This window comes from Thalassophryne amazonica, chromosome 11 (assembly GCF_902500255.1).
Source record: "Thalassophryne amazonica chromosome 11, fThaAma1.1, whole genome shotgun sequence".
NCBI lineage: Eukaryota > Metazoa > Chordata > Actinopteri > Batrachoidiformes > Batrachoididae > Thalassophryne > Thalassophryne amazonica.
The window spans coordinates 17533718-17557164 of NC_047113.1; the positions used below are offsets into that span (position 1 = coordinate 17533718).

Here is a 23447-nt window from a genome sequence, read left to right on the forward strand (position 1 = left end):
TGAATTTTCAGGATGTATGAAGAGGTAAACCAGTCAACTGAACCAAACGTTTTGCAATAATCAGCTGATATTCACACTTGCATTCAGTGAGTAGTTACAGTTTGGTGGCAGTAACTTCAATTCAATTCAGTTTATTTTCATTTATATGGCACCTAATCACAACAAGTTGCCTCAAGGTACTTCACACAAACAAGGTCTAACCTTACCAAACCCCAGAGTAAGCACACAGGCAACAGTGGTAAGGAAAAACTCCCTCTGATGATTTGAGGAAGAAACCTCAAACAGACCAGACTCAGAGGGGCGACCCTCTGCTTGGGCCATGCTACCGATACAATTTACAAAACAATTCACAAAATGAATATACAGGAAATTATGGGAGTCCATGCTGGTGCACAAGATGGGAGCATTAAGCAACAAGAAAAACAGAAAAAATACTAAGGTGATCACTGGCCAAAAGCCCTAAGCTTCACTAAAAGACCCAGACTTTAAATAAAGTTGAGGCCACTCTGTTTACTAATGAAGTGAATTTAAAAGAGTAAAAAGCATAGTAACATGCTATGCCAGTATGCTAGCCATACGAAAGGGAAAATAAGTGTGTCTTAAGTCTGGACTTGAAAGTCTCTAAAAAATCTGACTGTTTTATTGATGTAGGGAGATCATTCTACAGAAACAGGTGCACGATAAGAGAAAGCTTTGTGACCCACAGACTTTTTATTCACCCTAGGGACACAAAGTAGTCCTGCACCTTGAGAACGCAAAGCCCAGGCCGGTACGTAGGGTTTAATTAGGTCAGCTAGGTAGGGAGGGGCCAGTCCGTGAATAATTTATAGGTTAGTAACAGAACCTTAAAATCTGATCTCACAGGGACAGGAAGCCAGTGAAGAGACATCAAAATGGGTGTAATGTGGTCAAATGTTATGCTTCCTGTAAAAGTCTGGCAGCAGCATTTTGAACCAATTGGAACACAAAGTGTGAGCTGAGTGGGAAGTAACTGGGGCGAATCTTGTAAAGCAGACATTTCAAAACCTAAGAATACATCAATCCACTTTAAAATCTGAAAATCATCTGAGGCCACCCACAAGGTTAATCACAATTTTGTCTGCCCCCCCCCACAATGATGAAGGGTTCTAACAGCTATGATTCCCAACCGACGGCAAGATTCAAGATATATTTTGGTGTTAATGTGAATAAGGTGTTAAATTAGGTCAGATAAATGAAGAATTAAGACATAATTTAAATATCATTTTGCCTCTGTACACCACCACATTGGAGTTAAATTGAAACACTCAGTTTTTGATTTTAGGTTTAATTCAAGACTTTTAACTAAAATATTGCAATAACCATTAAGGAATTGCTGTTACTTTTATACACAGTCTCTCCATTTTCAGAGGCCATAAGTAACTGGACAAAACCAGACATCACTGAATATGAAGAAAAAGGGGGAAGAATAAATAAGTCATGCATAGGCTCTCAAAGACGTTGGTGCCCATGCTTATCTCAGATTCTGCGGCATGAACCATATGAGACTTTACTATTGCTCCTGGACAATGCAGATGAAGCTTCTTGACCAAGATTCTAACCCAGGTTGACATATTGGGAGACCAACTCCAATCCCACTGCACTACCTACTCAACTCAATACTGAGTGACCGTTGCAAGAAGGACAGCAATGAGGGAAGCCACCAAAACACCCAGTCAACTCTGAAGGAGTTACAGGCTTTTGTGGATGTGTATGGAGAAGCTAGGCAGAGTGCAGTTCTGCTCTGTTGTATCATCAGTTGCACAGCTTTAATTCTAGTGGTGTGGAACAGAGAAGGACTTGAATTGAAAGACATTTGTCAGAAGGCACATGGGAGAATCAAGCTGAGATTTGATTAGTTTTCTTGTTTTAAAATCCTCTCTGCTCCACACCAGCATGAAGCTACAGCTGGTGATACAATAAGCAAAAGCTGGAGCATGCATCAACTTCAGCATGAAGTTACTGGCGAAGAAAAAAAAGGAAAACTCTACAAACTTTGAAATATCTATTTGCCTGTTGATTTACAAATCAGTAATTTTCAGTTTGTTTGTTTTTTTATTATTATTATTTTTAATTCTGACCCAAATTTTGTAATTGAAGTTTGTCTGGACAGTTTTCTGGTGTGAAGCCAGGGAATCAATAAATATCACTGCCAGAAGATGGCGCTCATCACAAATGTGCTGAGCAGATCCAGCACATTGACACCCTCTATTCAAAAACCAAATCTTATGCATTAATAATAATAATAATAACAATCAGAACAAAACCTGTATTTTTATTTACCAGGAAAAACTCACTAATTAGCAAATTGAACAGCAAAGACTATTGACAGTATTTGTAAAACAGTGAACTCACCGCTGTCAGTGCTACACTGAGATCGAGGAGCTGTGAAGTAAAGAGATCACAGTGTTACAGAAAATACATGACTGCATCCAGCAGTTCCTTTGATAACTGATTCATCTGTTGTTATTTAATTATTTAGTCTATAAAACACCAGAACAGATTGAAAAAAAAAATGCTCATTGCACTTTCCCAGAGTCAAAAGCAAGATCTCAGTGGGGTTTCTGATGTTTGATGACACTTATTTATTAATTTATTTTTGGTTAAATAAACTGAACTGATGATCAAATTTACAATGATTTGTCTTTCTGTAGAACTCTGATTAACTTACACATTTCTATTGGAGGATTTCTGCAGCAGCATCTTCCAGTTAAAAAGGTCTTAAATATGCAACATTCAGGAAAAAAAAAACTGCTGTGGAAATTTTACAGAGAGACAAATAACTAGAAAAAAAGTGAGCAACTTGGTTACTGATCAGGCCTTGGAAGGAGAACAATACATCATGATATCAATAAGGTGGTGAGAGGACAAGAAGTCAAATGTAAAACCAACAAATCGGGCAATTTGTACTTCGTCTTTCAACTGCAGCCATATGAGTGCTGTTCAGTTGGATCCCTCCATCTGAGAAGCACTTTAATGCGAGATCTTACTGCTCATAAATAAAGCAGGATGTGGGACACCAGCTGTGAGAGCGACCGTGAGCCGCACACATACAGAGACAGATGGACAGATGCAGCGAGTATGAATAAAAGACAGTGGTATCCCGAGACTGAGAAGGAAAAAACTCCAAGCACACGAAGAGAAGAGGGAGGTGGCAAAACAAAAAACAGAGCAAGGAAATGGAAGGAAGGGCCTCGGAGAGAACAGCTAGTTTGAGATGAGGAAGACTACTGTTTGTGTGTCCCGAGTTAAAATAACAGCCGTGCGTGGCCAGCAGAGCTGGACTAACAAACAGAAGCAGCTCCAGTTCTGCTTCAACACACCCACTTGAGCACTTTAGTGAAAACATTCACAACTGCTGTGATCAGACGTCCCCAAAACCAACAACGATCAGGGACGGACTAATGCACAGACTCATCTGGGCTGAAGCTCAGGGTTTGCACTTCACATGGAACCCACATTTGTAGCCACAAGAAAACAAAATCTGTGAATAACAAAATGTGTCTTCTATTGACTCATTTCCATTAAATTAGCAATTTCCTAAAAATGAACATGGGACCAGAAATTTGACCTTGACTTCTGACCTGATCGTTGAACAAGCCACTTTTTCCCCCTCCACAGGTGGACTGTATCTGCCAAGTTTAATCACAAGTGTCACTAATAAATTCAAAAGCGGCTGTGAACCGTGAATCTTCTGCTGGGAATTTGTATCATGTAAACCCTCTGGCTTAGTGTTGACTTGATTAATTTGATTTATAAATGAGGAGGGATCCACTGAAGCTGGTCCTTTCTGACATTATAAATAAACATACAACTGTGTTGGCCACATAACGATGACAACCACATTGGGATTTTGTGTAGTTAGAATATTGGCATTCTGCTCTCAATGCTGGAAGGTGCCATGGCCTCTGTTGTTTTGGTCAAATGTCATTCTGTTCTTTTTTCTAGTTAGTTCTGTTTCTCCTGTGTTAGTTAGTTCCAGTTTGTTGACCTTGGCATTCGTGTGTCCCTGCGCTTCTGGGTTTAAATGATTATGGGTGTCCTTTATAACCACTTTATAATGTCTTGTAGTCACCCGATTGTATCAGGTTCCACCTTACTTTCTAGCATTCCAAGGTATATTTTTTTCGACTCCACGTTATTGACCTTTACTATGGTTCCAGAGTGCCGTTTCTTGACGACTGTTTTTTATTCTGGTTAGTCTTTTGACTCCACATCTACAGATGTTACGGTCTTTTGCCTGTCATCGTGGACTCTGTGGCCTAAGCCCCAGTCATACGGCACTAACGAAGGACAACGAAGCACAAACCAAACAGTAATATGGATTTATGTCGACTTTTGGAGGGCATCATTAACTGTCGTCCAGCTTTGTTTCCTGCAGCTGGCCAATTCATCAGAATTTTCAAACTTTTGAAGAATGTGAACAAATTCGATGACAACCTGAATTCATCTGTATTCCATTTGCTTTCTGTCTTGACGGTTCCTTATCCTTTGTGTAGTTTCTGTAACGTCAGCATTCCGTTTGACTGTCATCCATCTTCATCCAACCTCCCAAGTCCAACATAATGCATGAACATCGACGATATGTGAAGGGATCAATAACTAAAGCTCCAACGAGCTGAAACGTAACATCCTTGTATCGCTGATGACTCGTCCATGTGTGGGACGAAAAGCAACGTTGTCATACAGAAACAATAGCGGAAATAACGGGTTTATCAACTACTTTTACTATTTACGCACATTCCAGCCGTTTGTGGCTGGCCTGCGTGTGCACACACGTTGTTGCTGTGAAGACAAACAACATCTCGGACTATGGACATTAGGAAGAAGGCTGATCGTGAATGTTTCGTTTGATTTTGGTTAAAGCATTTTTTCTGTCGGGAGTTACGGTTTTGTTTCGTTCCTTTTTGCACTCTTGATTCGCAGGCTTTTCGGTGATGGGAAAGGTGCAGGATCATTTGTCCACTTTTCTCAATGATTTGTGACAGTTTGAATTATTGTTTTTCGCTCAGCTATCACCGTGTGCCGGGGCCCTTATGATCTTTGGTTTATTAATGCTGTTCTGTGTCTTGGATAACTGCTACTGAATGCCTTGAAAGACTGGTTGCCTTTGATAACTCTGGTTACTGAATTCTGCCTGGGTTTTGGATTACTCTTCTGGCTTTCTATTCAGATAAGCTGAGGGTTGGTTTAGACTTATTTCATGAGTGTATGACCCAAGCCTGTCTTTTTGACCAATCCTCCTGCTGCCATTTTGCTGCTGTTAGCTGAATACTAATTACTGTGAACAATGAAACCTGTGCAAACCATCTTTTGTTGTAGTTCTCTGCACTGGGGTCCCTGCCTCTATTATTAATAGAAGGTTTTAATTTAATAGCATGTTGACTTCATATTATATCATACATGTAGGGTGGATACTCACATCCGTTGACACTGTTGTATGCTGTGGTGCCGTAGCCTGTAGTGTCAGCGTTCCTTGCTCCCACTACGAGAATTTCTTACACTACCCCAAGGGTCCGTGTCATAGGAACCAGATCTCGCTTTCATCTCCTCCTTTAAGATCATCCTCCCGATGCCACTCCCAATCTGAGAGGGAGTAAGAAAAGAGACGAGGGGGAACACACGAGGGAATATTTCTAATTTAATGAATAAAGTGTAAGTGCAGTGAAGGCAGCACAGAGAGCACTCCATACCATAAGAAGTGCCTTATTAAGGATGTGTCTGAGGGAGTGTAATAACCCGATGTAGGAAAAATGGAGCTCTACTCTTGAAGGCTGTGACTCAACTCTCTTCATCTCCTCCTGTTGAGAACCGTCTTCTTGGTGCCCAATATGCTGAGCGGGGAAAGAGATGAAGAGAGAGAATCTTGTAAGAAGACAGTAACACAGTGAATAAATATGTCAACAAATTATAAATTGTTACCCCTTCCATGGATATTGTGGTTTAGTCTGTATATTTTAGCTGGATTTTTTAGCAGGAATACAACCACACACACATATACAACTAACTAATGAAGTAATTCCAATTCCTCATGCCCTATGACTACTGGGATAGGCTCCAGCCTAGCCATGACCCTTTGGAGTAAGCGGGTATGAAAAATGGATGGATGGATGGATGTTGGGATGATCACATCTATCAGTTCTAGAAAGCAGCAAATTTTGAGCTGCATCTGCAAAAATGGGTAAAGCCTAAAAGCCTTTGGGGGTGTCAGCTGATTTTCGGCTAAATATCCTGGAAACAAATCTATCCAATTTTGAGGAGGATGTGAAAAAAGAAAGACCGTTGTGACATTTTTGGGTCAGTATCACTGCAAAGTATCTTTGGTGGCCTCTTGAAGTGTGTTCCCCTCATTTTATACCCTTGTCTTTAATTGGGTGAGTGCAAGGTTTTACACTCTGAGTTAAAATCGGCTCTGAATATATGAAGGAATGATCTGCATGCAAATGTGCAGCGGTAGGTAGACTACCAAGAATCTATACTCAAGTAAAAGTACATTATTACTGTAAAAGTGACAATTCCTATGAGAAACCTACTCAAGTAAAATGAAAAAAAGTACCAAGTTGTTATTTCTCAAGTACAAATTACTTTTTTTCAGCCCATCTGGGTTGTCTTTTGGCTCGCTTGTGATAATTCTAAAACCTAGAGGTTGTAGTGCACCAATTCCCACCCTACTTCTGCCACCTGTGCAAGCATGGTCTCATGTATGTTGACTTATTCTGGTTTAGACTGTTACCACAGCAACAAGGTGTTTAAATATTTATGCGTTCCCTCATCGTGATGCACCTACACGTGTACACTGGTTGCAGTTTTGCGGAATGATGTGCTACATTAATGCACTTGTGTCAGCATAATTAAAACAGGAATGGATATCAAACTGCAGAAAACATCACAAGTGACAACTGATCTCAGCTTGTGCACAAGTATTTACATTTTAATTGTAGTTTGGGTTCACCGGGACAAACTGTTATGATGTTGCAGTGGATGGTGTGACACGATGCACTTCAACTCCACAGCACATATGCAAATCATAAAAATCATGATGAGACGTTCACAACCATGAATTACACTCTTGATGATATAGGCAACTAAGCTATTTAGACCTTTCTTAACCCTTTAAGAAACAGAATAAAAGCTTCCACCTGAGCCTTCAATGTGCTGATGGAGTTGGAAGATTGGTTTTAAAAGCAGAGATCAGATTGTTCTTTTGAGGCACACAGCAGTACCTAATCCTGTGTTTTGATTATGGAATAAAAAAAACTAAGATATGACCAGGGATTGCTATAATCATCCATCAACATGTTTGTGCCCCAAACCTCTAGTCCTCTTAAATGAAGTAAAGGAGGAAGTGAAAAAAAAAAATTGCAGTTCCTTGAATGGCCACTTGAGGCTAGCTTCAAAGGGGGTTGTTTTTTAAAAGCTCATGTTAAAATGTTGACTATTAAAGGACAAATAAACACTTACAGCCTGGTTCCAAAAAGCTCTTGGTATTCATAGCTCATTTATGACAAATGTATGGGGGTGAATTTTTTTCATTACACAACAGTTCAAGATACTTTAAGTCATAAAGTTTGTTAATAGTTAGGGCAGGACCACAGTCCCGCTAGCAGAGACAAGAGTGGTTGCTAGCAGTTGTGGATTGTACTCTCTAAGCATTTTATTACAAATATCTGTAATAATATGGCTTGTTATGCAGTCAAATGTGTTTTTGGAGCTCAGTCTGAGCTCAGGGATTGCTGTCAAAACTGAAATTTTTATGTTATACAATGTTAGCACTGTTAGCATCTATCGTAGCTTGATGATGGTCGTTGCAACTGTTAATCCACAATTCCTGGGCAATAAGATGATAATACTCACACAAGCCACACACAAAACATAAGCTTTAATAAAACAAATGAACCAAGGTTAACCTGTTAGCTTTAGCTCTGTGATGGGGGGGCCATGGTCGGGCTTCATTCGTCCCCGTGAGAGTCACGTCGGACTTTCCACATATTTACCCATTTTAGGGTTGGCTGGGGCTTAGGACTAAGCACTGCCGATATGACTACATCCAGATGCTGCACTATTGAGCCTTTAACCCTCTGGGGCCGATGCTGTCATATAACAACGGCTTAAAACCAAGCTTTACTAAATTATAATAACTTTTAATGATATGAGATAGAAACTTACTTTATTTTTTTGCTGAAAAGTTAACTCTACGGCCTTTCAAGCCAGCCATCGGCCATCTTTGTACTCCTCATAGAAGCTGTGTGATGACGTGCGCAATGTGAGTGTCCAATCGGAATAGGTTCACCGTCACATGGTTTTCCAAAATCCAATCATACGCCAGATTCACCTCACATGAAATGCCAAAGATTGTTTTCAGGAGTGATGTGTTACTAGTTGGCCCGTTTGAATAGCCCCCTGGGTGCTCCAGTGAGTACATACTATTGGGCTCCAAATGCACCCTGCGCCATTACGCACAGCGATCAGTGAAAGCAGACGGAGCAGATGGAGAGCCTCTGATGACAAGCTCACGTGCTCAAACAAAGAGTGTGTAACTATCAGGATTGCTCCACTAGTTTGCATGTGAATGTTACTGGATAACTCTGTTGCTTTTATCATGAAGACAAAAAAATGCATAGACCATTTTGTATATATTGTTCAAAATATGCATTTGTGTTTATTGTTTGAACCTTTTTGTTGTACAGTTTTTTACACAAGACCTCAAATTACCTTTATAAAGTGTCAAAACAGTTGTTATTATAGTTTGCTGTGTGTTTTGAATAATGTGTGTGGAAAATGATCCGCTTTACTTTTTCCTTTCTTATTTCTGATTGTAAACCTTTATTACACGTATAAAACACACAAAAGCATATATATTCTGAAAGCACAGGTTGTCCTGAAAAAAAAAGAGAGACATAAAACTGATTGGTGGATGCAGGGAGAGCTGTTAACAGCAATAATAAAACATTTATGCCAGGCGAGTGAACTGTCCAAAAAAATGCCCTCGGACCCCAGAGGATTAACTGCTTTCCCAGAAAAACTCAGAGGGGTTGTTCCAGTATATATGCAGTCAGTGGATGTAGTCAAAAGAAAAAAAAAATTGCAAATTAATTGCTGGAAAATCTGATGAAGAGTAGAGATTGTTTTGCAAAAGGAGTGTGAAAAGAACTTGTTCCTCTAAAAAAATTACTCGTCCATTATTTGCAATGCATTCCGACCCGCCCGTTGTTAATGAGCGCCACACTTGTGCTTTTAAACGCCGTTGCTTGTGGTTGAGTGGAAAATGTAATGACTGCTCCTCGCCGCTGTGACAATGAACACTGGTTATTTGTTACCTTTTTGGGAGCTGCTGTAGGTGAAGCAGTCGGACTCAGGCTGAGTGTGTGACTCAGGAGAGTAGGTGGACAGTCTGGATGATCTGAGGATGTCCTCACTGGTCCTGCTTTTAGTGGCTGCATCCACATGATTGTCTGTGAAAGAATGAATTAAGAAGAAAGACATCTTTATGAACAAACACACACCCAACAGGGCCTCATTTTATCATAACACACAATCTAAGAGCGTTTGTTGTACATGACGAGTTCTAAAAAAACCTCAAAGAAATGTTGGTTTCTCAGAATGCAAAAGATGGAAAACGATGCCCTACTTTTTCTGGGTCAGGCTCAATAACTTCTTAGCCGCCCCTCATATGTGTTAGTGGTGAATGTGAGTTAACAACACAAGCAATGAGAAAATTTCAAGAGAGCCTACACAGAAACACTGACAAAAAAGTATTTTCTTACACATCATTTCTGAAATGTGATATTTACTTAATATATGTATATCAACTGATTGCCAATTACTTGGCAATCAGTGATGGTCTAGTGGTTAAGGTGTTGGGCTTAAGTCCAGAAGATCATGGGTTCAAATCCCCGCCTGCCTGGAAAATCACTAAGGGCCCTTGGACAAGGCCTTTAATCCCCTATTGCTCCCGGTGTGTAGTGATCGCCTTGTATGGCAGCACCCTGACATCGGGGTGAATGTGAGGCATAATTGTAAAACCCTTTGAGCGGCTGATGCAGATGGAAAAGCGCTATATAAATGCAGTCCATTTACTCTGAGGATGTTTAACATGAAACCCCAGTTATAGTCAATGGAGCTATAAGGGATAGTAAAAACAGGTTTTTGTCAAAATGATGTCTTTAAGAAAAGTCAAAATACTAGTAAACCCCTTTGGTTGCTCCCTTGTTTTGCACTGGGGGTTTGCCACAGCAATCTACGCCAAATGCCCTTCCTGATGCAACTCTACGAGGTCTGTTAGAAAAGTATCAAACCTTTTTATTTTTTTGCAAAAACCATATGGATTTGAATCACGTGTGATTGCATCAGCCAAGCTTGAACCTTCATGCGCATGCGTGAGTTTTTTCACGCCTGTCGGTTGCGTCATTCGCCTGTGAGCAGGCTTTGTGTGAGCAGTGGTCCACCCTTCTCGTCGGATTTTTATTGCGAATAAAATGTCTGAACGATTTGGAGCTTTGCTGCATCAAATTTTTCCAGAAACTGTGAGAGACCTCCAGGTGGACACCATTCGGAAAATTCAGATGGCTTTCAGGGACGATTTTATGGGGATTACACAGATTAAGGAGTGCTCCAGCCGGTTTAAAGACTGCCCACAGCTGCTGAGAGCGCGGCGCACTCCGAGCGCTGATCGACAGGCTCAAACCCCGCTGAAACAACCAGATCATTTCCAACGTGAAGGCTTTGTTGATCCGGGATGTCGTCTGACTTCCACAAAAAAGGTAGAAGACGTGGACATCACCACTTTTTTTGATTTGGCGCAGAGGGGCCCAGAGTGTCTGTTTGCTCCAGCTGTATATTTTTACCTGAAATTGACCGCAACTCTCTGTTCTGACCTTTGATGAAAATGAAATCACTTCCCCCCTCTATCTCAATAACCACTGAGGTTAGCGAGCATGTTTTAGCCATATGTGACTCAGCAAAACCAAATTTCACTTGCTGGTAGAATTTCTGATCAATTCAAATCAAATCAATTTTATTTATATAGCGCCAAATCAAAAAAAGTTACAGGAGTTTTTTTCATGGAAAGAGAAGTGGAGGGATGCGCCACGGAGCCGCTCATGGTGCGGGACAAAACCACCTCCGTGTTGGTCTCACAGGACGGCTTTCAGATGGCTTTCACACGGCTTTCGGTGGCTTTTCAGTCATGTGACTATCCGAGAAATTGTGCATGAGCTGGACATGCCACAACATGTCCTGTGAGGCTTCATCACTGCGTTGCTTTGCGCCATGCGGCTCTGCCGCGACACTTTCAGCTGGGTGGACTGGGACAGTGCAGATGATGTGTCTTGCCCAAAGACACAAATAGAGAATGTGACTGGGACTATATGACCCATTCGGATTTGGGTTGGCAGTCTAGCTCATGTCAGATTCGGGTTGAAGCAGTTTTGGGTCAGAGTCGCTGAAGTCTGAATGCAAACGTGGCTTGAATCTGCCTAGCTCCGGGATCACTGCATCATTCTTCTGCGTTTGCAGGGTCAGCATTTGAAGATAACTTTGTTCTGAAGATAACTCAAACTTTGTATAACTTATAACTTTGTCTTTGATAACAGTTGGTGATGGCTGTGAAATAATCTGGTGACTATGAAATGCAAAGCAAGTTGGACAGAATATATGCATGTGTGTATGCATATATGTATGTGTATGTATATATATATATATATATATTTTTTTTTTTTTCATACGCGGCTTTGCTTGAGCTGCTGCCCCTGCGACCCGACTATGGATAAAGCGGAAGAAAATGGATGGATGGATAGATGTATATGTGTATGTGTGTGTATATATATATATATACATACACATTCTATTTCTATTTCTACCTCATTTTCTTATGTCCTGTTACAAGTATTAGTATTATTTCTTATCCTTGCACACACTGTTTGATGAACATTTTCCTCTACTTGCACGCATCTTGTGTGTTTTTTAAATGCTGACGTAACATGTGAATTTCTCCTCTGTGAGATCAATAAAGTTTATCTTATCAGAATCAGAATGTTGTTGCCACAATAGCAAAGCATCGGTAATTATTTATCTTACCACAGCAAAGTAGTGCCATGGCAACAGTGGTGGGCACAGTTCTGCTAATCCGCTAACCGCTAATTAGCAAAACTAACTTTTTTGACAGCAGATTTGCTTTTCAACTAATTTTGAAAATATTCAGCGAGCCAATTATGTTCCGCTAATTTTAGTTCCACTAACTTTCATTCTGCTAACATTTTTTTTTTTTTTTTTTTTTTGCTGGCATAGTGACCATGGTTTCACTTATACTCAACAAAAATATAAACGCAACACTTTTGGTTTTGCTCCCATTTTGTATGAGATGAACTCAAAGATCTAAAACTTTTTCCACATACACAATATCACCATTTCCCTCAAATATTGTTCACAAACCAGTCTAAATCTGTGATAGTGAGCACTTCTCCTTTGCTGAGATAATCCATCCCACCTCACAGGTGTGCCATACCAAGATGCTGATTAGACACCATGATTAGTGCACAGGTGTGCCTTAGACTGCCCACAATAAAAGGCCACTCTGAAAGGTGCAGTTTTGTTTTATTGGGGGGGGGGGGGTACCAGTCAGTATCTGGTGTGACCACCATTTGCCTCATGCAGTGCAACACATCTCCTTCGCATCATCCGTGAAGAGAACAACTCTCCAACGTGCCAAATGCCAGGGAATGTGAGCATTTGCCCACTCAAGTCGGTTACGACGACGAACTGGAGTCAGATCGAGACACCGATGAGGACGACGAGCATGCAGATGAGCTTCCCTGAGACGGTTTCTGACAGTTTGTGCAGAAATTCTTTGGTTATGCAAACCGATTGTTTCGGCAGCTGTCCGAGTGGCTGGTCTCAGACAATCTTGGAGGTGAACATGCTGGACGTGGAGGTCCTGGGCTGGTGTGGTTACACGTGGTCTGCGGTTGTGAGGCTGGTTGGATGTACTGCCAAATTCTCTGAAACGACTTTGGAGACGGCTTATGGTAGAGACATGAACGTTCAATACACGAGCAACAGCTCTGGTTGACATTCCTGCTGTCAGCATGACAACTGCATGCTCCCTCAAATCTTGCGACATCTGTGGCATTGTGCTATGTGATAAAACTGCACCTTTCAGAGTGGCCTTTTATTGTGGGCAGTCTAAGGCACACCTGTGCACTAATCATGGTGTCTAATCAGCATCTTGGTATGGCACACCTGTGAGGTGGGATGGATTATCTGAGTAAAGGAGAAGTGCTCACTATCACAGATTTAGACTGGTTTGTGAACAATATTTGAGGGAAATGGTGATATTGTGTATGTGGAAAAAGTTTTAGGTCTTTGAGTTCATCTCATACAAAATGGGAGCAAAACCAAAAGTGTTGCGTTTATATTTTTGTTGAGTGTATAAACAACTAATTCCTGACAGTTTATCGACAGTTAACAATAACTGTCATTTTTTGAAAGTGAAAATATCTCACATATCTTTTAAAGTAATGTGCTAATTCTGAAGATTTGAGCTTTAACAGACACACTCACCAAATGGCATTGAGTGTAACGAGTCAGTACTAAAAGTTAGCGGTTAGTGATGAGCTGTAACTTACGCTAAATTTGTTTGCGGTTTATCGTTTTAGCGTTATAAAAGTTAACCTTTCAGTTAGCAGAGTAGCGGTTATCAAAGCTAATGGTTAGCTATGCCCACCACTGCATTCAGGGTTTTCACGTATCCCATAATCCCTTGCGTGCCAGAGAGTCGCTGCAGTCAAAATTTTTTATGCTTTTCGTCACGTTAATAAGAGACTGCTGCATGATACCCTGAAAACTTGCTAAAACAATTCTAACAAATAATCCGTGTCTGCTACGTTTAATCTGCGTGGAATTTAATAAGCGCAAACTGAATTTCAGACCTATTATATATATTAGTCTGGAAAGAGGACAAACAGTGTTGTAAAGAACAATGATCAAGACGTTAAAGAGCAAACTTCAGACTTTTAGGCACAATATAAAAATAGTTTTATGTTGCAATGTTAATGGTGTTGTCCGTGTGCAGCCCGATCAGAGCGTTTCAGTGCAGTTTTTAATGTTACTGAGATCTCGCAGTGTGGCGACCTCTTCAAGGTTTTGCGGGATTTGAAACCTGAAAAGGGTTTATGGCAAGATAAAGAACCTCAAGCCCAAGCACAAAAAAGGTGAACGACTACATTGCAAGAAGATGAAGAATTCACCTTAAGCCCAATTGTGTTTGTGTAGAATATGTGTGATTAGAAAAGCAGGTCTGAGCACTATCTGAATAGACTACAATCTGGACTGAATCTGACTGTAGTTGGATTGCCAACACCATCTAAATGGGGTCTTTATTGGTGCCCCAACTCCTCTTCCATTGAGTTACCCCACTCTGCTATAAGATGCTAAGGAGGAAAACATACCTGTGGACATCACAAACAAGTACAGCAAGGAATAACATAAGTACATGATCCAAGAATTGTTGTCAGGGAAGATCAATATGTCAGCAACACAACATAAATGGCAACATTAAAATGAGTTTAGTTACTACTCAGCCTGGGGCACAGTCACTCTATGAGTAGTTGGTTAGAGGCTGATACTGATGCCACTCTGCACTAACGCACAGTCAATGGAAGTCATTGGGGGGGCACGCAGTGTAATGTCAGATCACTCTTCACGCTGTTATCCATTAGCCATGCCAGCTTCAATCCATAATCCATTGAATTCCTATATACATGATGTATGATACTGAGAGCAAAACATTCTCTGGCCAACAACACAATGGGCCTCATGTATCAACGTTGCGTACGGCGATATTTGAGCGTATATGGGGTGTACGCCAAAATGGCTGCGCTACTTGGCATTTATCAATGTGGTCTTTGGCGTACGGTGCGCTGAAAATATACACCAGGTCGAGAGGTGGTGTAAATTATACACCAAAATGAACCAGCGCTGGAATCCACAAAAATGAAAATGATCAACATGATAAACAGTGCCATCATACAAATCAATGCATATGTTAAATAAATAACACTTTCTTGATTATACTACATAATTAATACAAATCCAGCTTTTGCGGGATTGTTGGTCTAGAGCATGATCCGTGGCCACAGTGCTGACCACAAAGAAAGCACTGCTCGCCTTTTTCTCCAGACTTCGAGCCTGGAGCCAGAGCAGCGCTGAGCTTAACTTTATGTGGTGTGATCGTTTTAGACTATGAAATTGATAATTACTAATGTAGTTTTGTCATTCCCTTCGCCCGTGCTGCAATCAGGCTTTGTCTTCTCCATTCCTTTGTTACAATAAAATAAATAAAGAAATACTTTATTGACAGCCCTCGTACATTTTAAAAATAAAGAAATCTGAAAAATTAGGCGTGTCTTATTAATTGCGCTAGCAAATATCCACATGTCAAGAATTACTGACATGTGAAAAGAGAATACAGTGGTCCCTCGCTATAATGCGGTTCACCTTTCGCGGCCTTGCAGTTTCACAGATTTTTTGTCCAATTTTGCATACTTTTTTTTTTACAGTGCATTGTGTTCTGCGTGTCTGTTTATAAGAATCTTCTCACCCAGAATAAAAAAGAGCACCAACAACTACCCATAACTGTGTTCTTCACTCGGAAAAAGACACCTGCAGTGAGGTGTGACTCAGTGGAAAAAGAGGCGCGATCAGGAAACTGTGAAATACTGGTCAGTCACTATTAATAATTTCTTATGTGTCCAACCTCGTATGATCATTAAAATTAAATTCATTAGTTCTAAAAGCCATCATAATTATTTATAGGAAAACATTATATTTTTTATTTCTCAAACAAATGTTTGGGCCAGAAAACAGGTTGGTTTTATTTCTCTACAAAGGTTTGAACTTTGAGAGTGTTTACACATGAGAGAAAAGTGAGAAAATGTTCATGCCTGATTGAGAAAAGTGTATAAAGTGGTTTTACAGGGGTTTTTACAGCTTTAAAACGTCTATAATAATTGTAAAAAATAACGCTGACTACTTTGCGGACTTCGCCCGTGATAAACGAGGGACCACTGTAACACTTTTTTGATTATACTGTTGGGAAAGTGTCAGTACACGGACCCACAACAGGGGGCGCAAATGAACGGACAATGGAGAAAGTCAAATAACAAGGCTTTACTGTTGTGAACGTGCACAACGAATACAACCAATCACGAAATGGACAACAGTCAATTCACAAAAGTGTCGTGTGGGCAGGCTCGAAGATAGGAGACGCCTCTCCAAGGTAAGACCCGAACCACACGGCTTCCTCCGCCACAGGACCCCGGAAATACTGGAGCCGCCAAGTCCCGAACTCCCAGGTGGCCACTGCCTCCGCGTGTCGGACCTGGTACTGCTGGCGAGGAACAAAGAACAGTTAGATGGGGGCGCGTTTGCACCCAAGACTCCGAACAGCAGGGAAGTTACCTCCACCTCTCGTTGGAACAGTAATCCACAAACTATACACTAATCCAAAAGGATACACTCCGTCAGCTTTGATATGTTACCTCGTAGGTAGAAACGATATCTCGGCAATGAGGTGGAGGTGCCGTCCTGCTGATATACCCCACAGATGATTGCCGTCAGCTGTCTCAGGTGATGGGTGACAGCTGTCACCGTAGCTGCTCACGTGAGGCGGCGGCGCCCTCTGGTGCCTGGAGCCCGCACTCCAGGCAGGGCGCCCTCTGGTGGTGGTGGGCCAGCAGTACCTCCTCTTCAGCGGCCCACACAACATATACTACAAAACAACTGATATGACGGCCACTTCTGACGCTCTATTGGCACGCGTCATGATTGGTGGAGTTCTTTTTCTTTGCCGTCTTCCTGGCTTCCATGTCGTAAAATGAGGGTGTGTCTGAAGCGGAGTCTGAATATTTATGGGCGTGTTCATTATAATTACGATTGTTTTCACCCGCCGCATTTATCAAGGTCACGTCAAGCGTATGCCGGAAATGGGCAGGTGCGCACTGCTTGATACATATCACGGCAACTTTGGTGTACTTCAAATTTACACCGTAAATTTACGCCACAAGTGCGCAACATTGATACATGAGGCCCAATGACACAGACACTCAGAGCAACGTTTGACAGCAGACTGAAACTTCAGAGTTTGGGTAAGAAGCAGTACAAACACAGCACCAACTGAGAGAAATGGCAACAGGACGGAGATACTTACAGTGTGCCAACATCACCGGGAAATTTGGAGTAGAAGGTGGATTGGAGTGAATAAAAGTGATTGGATGCAATAAAAAAGAGGTGAAAAGAAAAGGGAAATATTACTGTTGTGTCCCCTAAGAAAAGGTGACTGTGACAATGTAAAATTTTGCTACCCACAGAGATCCCAAGGATAAAAATGCTAAAAACTAAAAAGGATTTTTCTATACAGGTAGCAAACGTGTAAACTGAATAGTACATTACAGGCCATTACACACAGCAACACATAAATGTATCTGTTGTTAGAGTAAAATTATATCAGATGTGTTTAATGCTGAATCAAGAAAAAAGTAAAAGTCAATAGCAGCTTAGGGAGACATGCAGTACCAGGCGGATCAATATGACTGATGAAGTGTGCGCTTTGTTTCAATGTATTTCAATTCTAGCAATGTCAGCTTCTGGCCTCTGAGTGCACTACAGATGATTCTGAAGCTGTAGTTACACCAGGCATTCATGCAACCTCTGGATTTTAAATCTACACATCAGATCTCTGTCAATGATGTATATATGCACAGGAGTACATGTCACACCAGCGTATAAGTCACACCTTTTTTTCTGCATGTGGAACTCACTTTTTAACAGAGCATTTCCCTGGGGGTGAGTTTATGAACAGACAGGAGCTCAGTGTAGCACATGTGCACACCACTGCATGTGCTGTTACTTAACATAAGGGCATTTATATTGTAAAAAACAAATAAATCTGTAGTACATGTCATATTTGATGTTATTTGATGCAACAGATAATGTCAGATGGACACAGGTAGAGACATTAACAGTGGAATTTTGCAGGAAGCCCTCAGCTTTTGGGGTGTGCCAAAAGGATGTTTAAATTCCAATAATAAGAAATATGGACAAGTCAATGTGTGATGGTCAACATATTGTCTGTTTTTTTTTATGCACTTTGGGCAACAGAAAATGTCAAATGGACACAGATGGAAGCGTGAAAAGTAGACTTTTGCATTAAGGGCTCAGTTTGTGGTGTGCCAAAAATAAATAAATAAATACATTTAAAAATAAGCAAGATGGACAAAAAAGATGCAATGGTCAACATATCTGATGTTATTTGACACAGATACAAGATGATGGGTGTCCTACAGCATTAGAAACACTACAATAAAAAATGTGAGCCCATTAGATTTTTTTAATCAGCTCTTTAATTTGGGATTTTTGTGTATCCTTGTAGTGTACTTTTTGTTATTGGTGTTTCCTTTGTTTAATGCATTTATTCTTGGAAAAACCATATATAAATAGTTATGATTGCCATTCTTCTTCATCATCATCATCATCATCATCATCATCATCATCATAATAATAATAATAATAATAATAATAATGAATCTGTAGTATTTTGGTATATAAGTTGTAGGACCTCACAAACTAGTAAAAAAATGGTTATGTGTAAACTGACTTGAGTAGGCTAAATTTGTAATGAAATAAAAAAATACATTATAGATTTTGGAAAACTTGATTCATTTGCACATTTGTTAATAATTTTTTAAATTATGCCTGTTTTATATTGCATTTCCTTATTTTGTTACATTTTAATTAAAAACATAAAAAAGGAGTTGCATTTCTATTCATAAATGTGATTTAACAACGGTAAAAGGAACAAACCTAACACATGTGCTGTTTATATTACTTGCAATTGGGATGAAGTAAACATCTGCTGAGTATTTTAACAAAAAAAAAACAAAAAAAAATGTGATTATGTTGAGTTAACAAGCCCCAAAATGCAAAGGGTCCACCAGACCCAGCAAGACTCCCTGTGTAACAAAAAAAAAGAAAAAAAAAAGTGTTTAATCAGCATCCTGAAATACAATACCAACCAGGTGGATGAATTATATTGACAAAGATTAAGTGCTGTCTGCTCTCGTCCGGGTACCACCCCCAGACGAACGGGCAGGCAGAGCGGATGAATCAGGAATTGGAGCAGGCCCTCCGCTGCGTGACCTCCACGCACCCGACGGCCTGGAGTGACCATCTGGCCTGGATCGAGTACGCTCATAATAGCCAAGTGTCATCTGCCACCGGCCTCTCCCCATTCGAGGTATGTTTGGGGTACCAGCCCCCATTATTGCCGTTAGTGGAGGGAGAGGTCGGGGTGCCCTCGGTCCAGGCCCATCTGAGGAGGTGCCGTCGGGTGTGGCGTACCGCCCGCTCTGCCCTGCTCAAAGCCCGGACGAGGGCTAAGGCCCATGCAGACCACCAGCATGCCCCGGCCCCTACGTATCAGCCCGGGCAGGCAGTTTGGCTATCCACAAAGGACATACCCCTACAAATGGAATCCCAAAAGCTAAAGGACAGATTCATAGGACCCTTCACCATCCTCAAGGTCCTCAGTCCATCCAGTCCATGAAAAACCGGATGTATCCGCAGTGAAGCTGGCAACTTCAGCTTCACTGCGGATACATCCGGTTTTTCATGTGTCACGACTCAAACCCTGCCACTCCTCTCCCCTCTGTGCCCCCGGACCGGCGCCGCCGCCTGCCCGGATCATTGACGGGGAGCCGGCTTGGACGTCCATCGGAAGGGCCACGGGTTCCAGTACTTAGCGGACTGGGAGGGATACGGACCCGAAGAATGCTCCTGGGTGAAGAGGAGCTTCATCCTGGACCCGGCCCTCCTGGCCGGCTTCTACACCCGGCACCCGGACAAACCTGGTCGGGCACCAGGAGGCCGTTGAGGGGGGGATCCTGTTGTGTGGGCCACTGAAGAGGAGGTACTGCTGGCCCACCACCACTGCTGGCCCACCACCACCTACAGAGGTTAACATCATGAATCAACAAACACAGGGACATGCAGGTCAGTGAGAAAGACAAACTGTCCTCTTCCAAAGTGGCCCTGTTGTTGTGTGGGCCGCTGAAGAGGAGGTACTGCTGGCCCACCACCACCAGATGGCGCCCTGCTTGAAATGCGGGCTTCAAGCACGAGAGGGCGTCGAAGCCACTGGGAGTGACAGCTGTCACACATCATCAGCACCAGCTGTCACTCAGCCAACTCATCAACCTCACCAAAAAGGCCGGACTGCAACTCCACCTCCTCGCTGAGATATCAGCTACTAGAAGAGGTAATTCTCTGCTACACTGTAAACTGTGTCTTAGTTTAAACTCTTTTTGCAGCCGCTTTCCTGTGGTGTGCCTTATCGGTGGGATTGGAGTTTGGCGTGATCAGCAACGGCTTCGCTTCACACCCCAACCAAATAAGTGGTTAGACAGGAGCTGCACGAGTGTGTGATTGGAGGTGGAGGTGCTCCCTCCCTAAAGAACACAGACAGTGGGATTATTGAGTGTGCGAACTCACACTCATCAAAACTGTTTCTGTTCTCTGCCAGCAGTACCAGGTCTGACAGCTGGAGACGGTGGCCACCTGGGGATCCAGGACTTGGCAGCTCCGGTGTTCTTCAGATCCGTTGGCAGTGAAGGCCGTGTGGGATCCAGCTCGGTTCAGGACGGACGTCTCCTATCCTCAAGCCTGCCCACACGTCACTCAACATATAATTGTCTGTGGTACCAAAACTGTATTTGTCTGTATTCCGTTGTGCACTTCACAACATTAAATTGTTACTGTTTGGCTTATCCATTGTCCGTTCATTTAATGCCCCCTGTTGTGGGTCCGTCTTCCTACACCTTCACAACACCTGTCTTGTGACTCTCAGCTGAAAAGCCTTTGCGGCATGACGTGATGAAGGCACAGTGAATCTTTGTCTTATGAACATTTTTTTACTAGTCATTCCTGCAGGGCATGAAGGTTAAATGACTTGGAAATGGCAAAAAATAGCATCTCGTGTTGTTGTAACTGAAGTTATTGTACTTGGCCCCACAAATCTTAGAAACATGGTGTCTAACCAGATCCTTACTCTGGATGGCATTACCCTGACCTCTAGTAATACTGTGAGAAATCTTGGAGTCATTTTTGATCAGGATATGTCATTCAATGTGCCTATTAAACAAATATGTAGGACTGCTTTTTTGCATTTGCGCAATATCTCTAAAATTAGAAAGGTCTTGTCTCAGAGTGATGCTAAAAAACTAATTCATGCATTATTTCCTCTAGGCTGGACTATTGTAATTCATTATTATCAGGTTGTCCTAAAAGTTCCCTGAAAAGCCTTCAGTTAATTCAAAATGCTGCAGCTAGAGTGCTAACAGGGACTAGAAGGAGACAGCATATCTCACCCATATTGGCCTCTCTTCATTGGCTTCCTGTTAATTCTAGAATAGAATTTAAAATTCTTCTTCTTACTTATAAGGTTTTGAATAATCAGGTCCCATCTTATCTTAGGGACCTCATAGTACCATACCACCCCAATAGAGCGCTTCGCTCTCAGACTGCAGGCTTACTTGTAGTTCCTAGGGTTTGTAAGAGTAGAATGGGAGGCAGAGCCTTCAGCTTTCAGGCTCCTCTCCTGTGGAACCAGCTCCCAATTCAGATCAGGGAGACAGACACCCTCTCTACTTTTAAGATTAGGCTTAAAACTTTCCTTTTTGCTAAAGCTTATAGTGACGGCTGGATCAGGTGACCCTGAACCATCCCTTAGTTATGCTGCTATAGACTTAGACTGCTGGGGGGTTCCCATGATGCACTGAGTGTTTCTTTCTCTTTTTGCTCTGTATGCACCACTCTGCATTTAATCATTAGTGATTGATCTCTGCTCCCCTCCACAGCATGTCTTTTTCCTGGTTCTCTCCCTCAGCCCCAACCAGTCCCAGCAGAAGACTGCCCCTCCCTGAGCCTGGTTCTGCTGGAGGTTTCTTCCTGTTAAAAGGGAGTTTTTCCTTCCCACTGTTGCCAAGTGCTTGCTCACAGGGGGTCGTTTTGACCGTTGGGGTTTTTCCGTAATTATTGTATGGCCTTGCCTTACAATATAAGGCGCCTTGGGGCAACTGTTTGTTGTGATTTGGCGCTATATAAATAAAATTGATTTGATTTGATTTGATTTACCACAAGTGGGTTATTCAACTTAGCGACAACATAAATCCACACAATTAAGAAATCAGACTTCCCTTTCCAACTTCCTCTGCTCCTTCCCCAGAACAACGCATGTAGCAGCTGTCTGCCTAAAAAGCAATCACTGCGTCTGCTTAAGTCAGACTCGACCACGGGCTAATGAGACGAGGTCGAGGCATAAAAGTCTGTTTTCACCAAAGCAAACATAAAATACAATTACAAGATGATTTTCCGCAGTGCTTTCATCCCATTGTTTTGTTCTTTTCTGGGGAGTTGTGTGTCCTCAGAATCCCGCTTACTAAACACTTGTCACGCTCAAGTAGCCTTCACTTTATTCATATCCTGTTCCAAAACACACACGAACCTGACGCGGAGCAGGAACTACACACAGAAGCAAGCACACACATGTGCTTGAGGCATTCACACGAAACTAAACACACTCACTGCTGTTTTGCATTTAGCTAATTACTAATGTGGCTGGTGCAGCACTCTCGTTGTACCTCAACAGAAGGCCAAAATACTGGGTTGTGTGTCTCGATGTAGAAGAAACTGCATTTGTGAGTAATAATCCATAAAAGCATGCCTTCAGTTTTTTTTTTTTGTTTTGTTTTGTTTTTTTATGAAGATACATTTCTGAGGTTTTGAGTCCTAAATTTACCAATTTGTGCCAGGGTCAAAATCAAAGTTCAATTTATTGTCATCATTATAAAAACACAGAAGGAGCACAGTGTCTCCCAGATCGGTATCGTAATACTTAAAAGATAAATAACAATAAGTAATTTTAAATTTCGATTTATTCAATTTGTAAAAGTGCCAAATCACAACATCGCCCCAAGGCAGTAATGAAATAAATATTATACAGTATTAAAATATAATATTAAAAAGGCACATCAGATAATATAACAGTGGTGCAAGTGGTGTAACAGGACAAGTGCATTGTCCCACTTGACAATTCTGTTTATGTCCAAGGAGGAAACTGGGGAGTCACTGAGAAGTAAAAAACTGTTGGCCATTCTGGGAATTTTTGTGTTTGGAAGGATGGATGGATGGAAGGTCCAATGTGTGTCTTTTTGTGAGTGGGATATCTCAGAAACATTTGAGGACTTTCAGTGAAAATCTGCGAAGTATTGTGCCTTGGATCAAAGACAGGCTGGCTAGAGTTTGTGGTAGTTTCAAAATTATCAACAAATTTAAAGATCTACTCTCTCTGTTATGGGTCACATTTTGGTGTTTTGCTTCGA

General features: G+C 41.6%; 1 protein-coding gene across 1 annotated transcript in view; it reads right to left on the minus strand.

Moving 5' to 3' along the window:
• ablim3 (actin binding LIM protein family, member 3) overlaps nt 1-23447 on the minus strand; it is a 228124-nt gene that overhangs the window by 14506 nt on the left and 190171 nt on the right. Inside the window, exon 18 of the mRNA XM_034181319.1 lies at nt 19621-19640. Within this exon, the coding sequence (XP_034037210.1) occupies nt 19621-19640 (20 nt within the window). The remainder of the gene's footprint in view (nt 1-19620; nt 19641-23447) is intronic.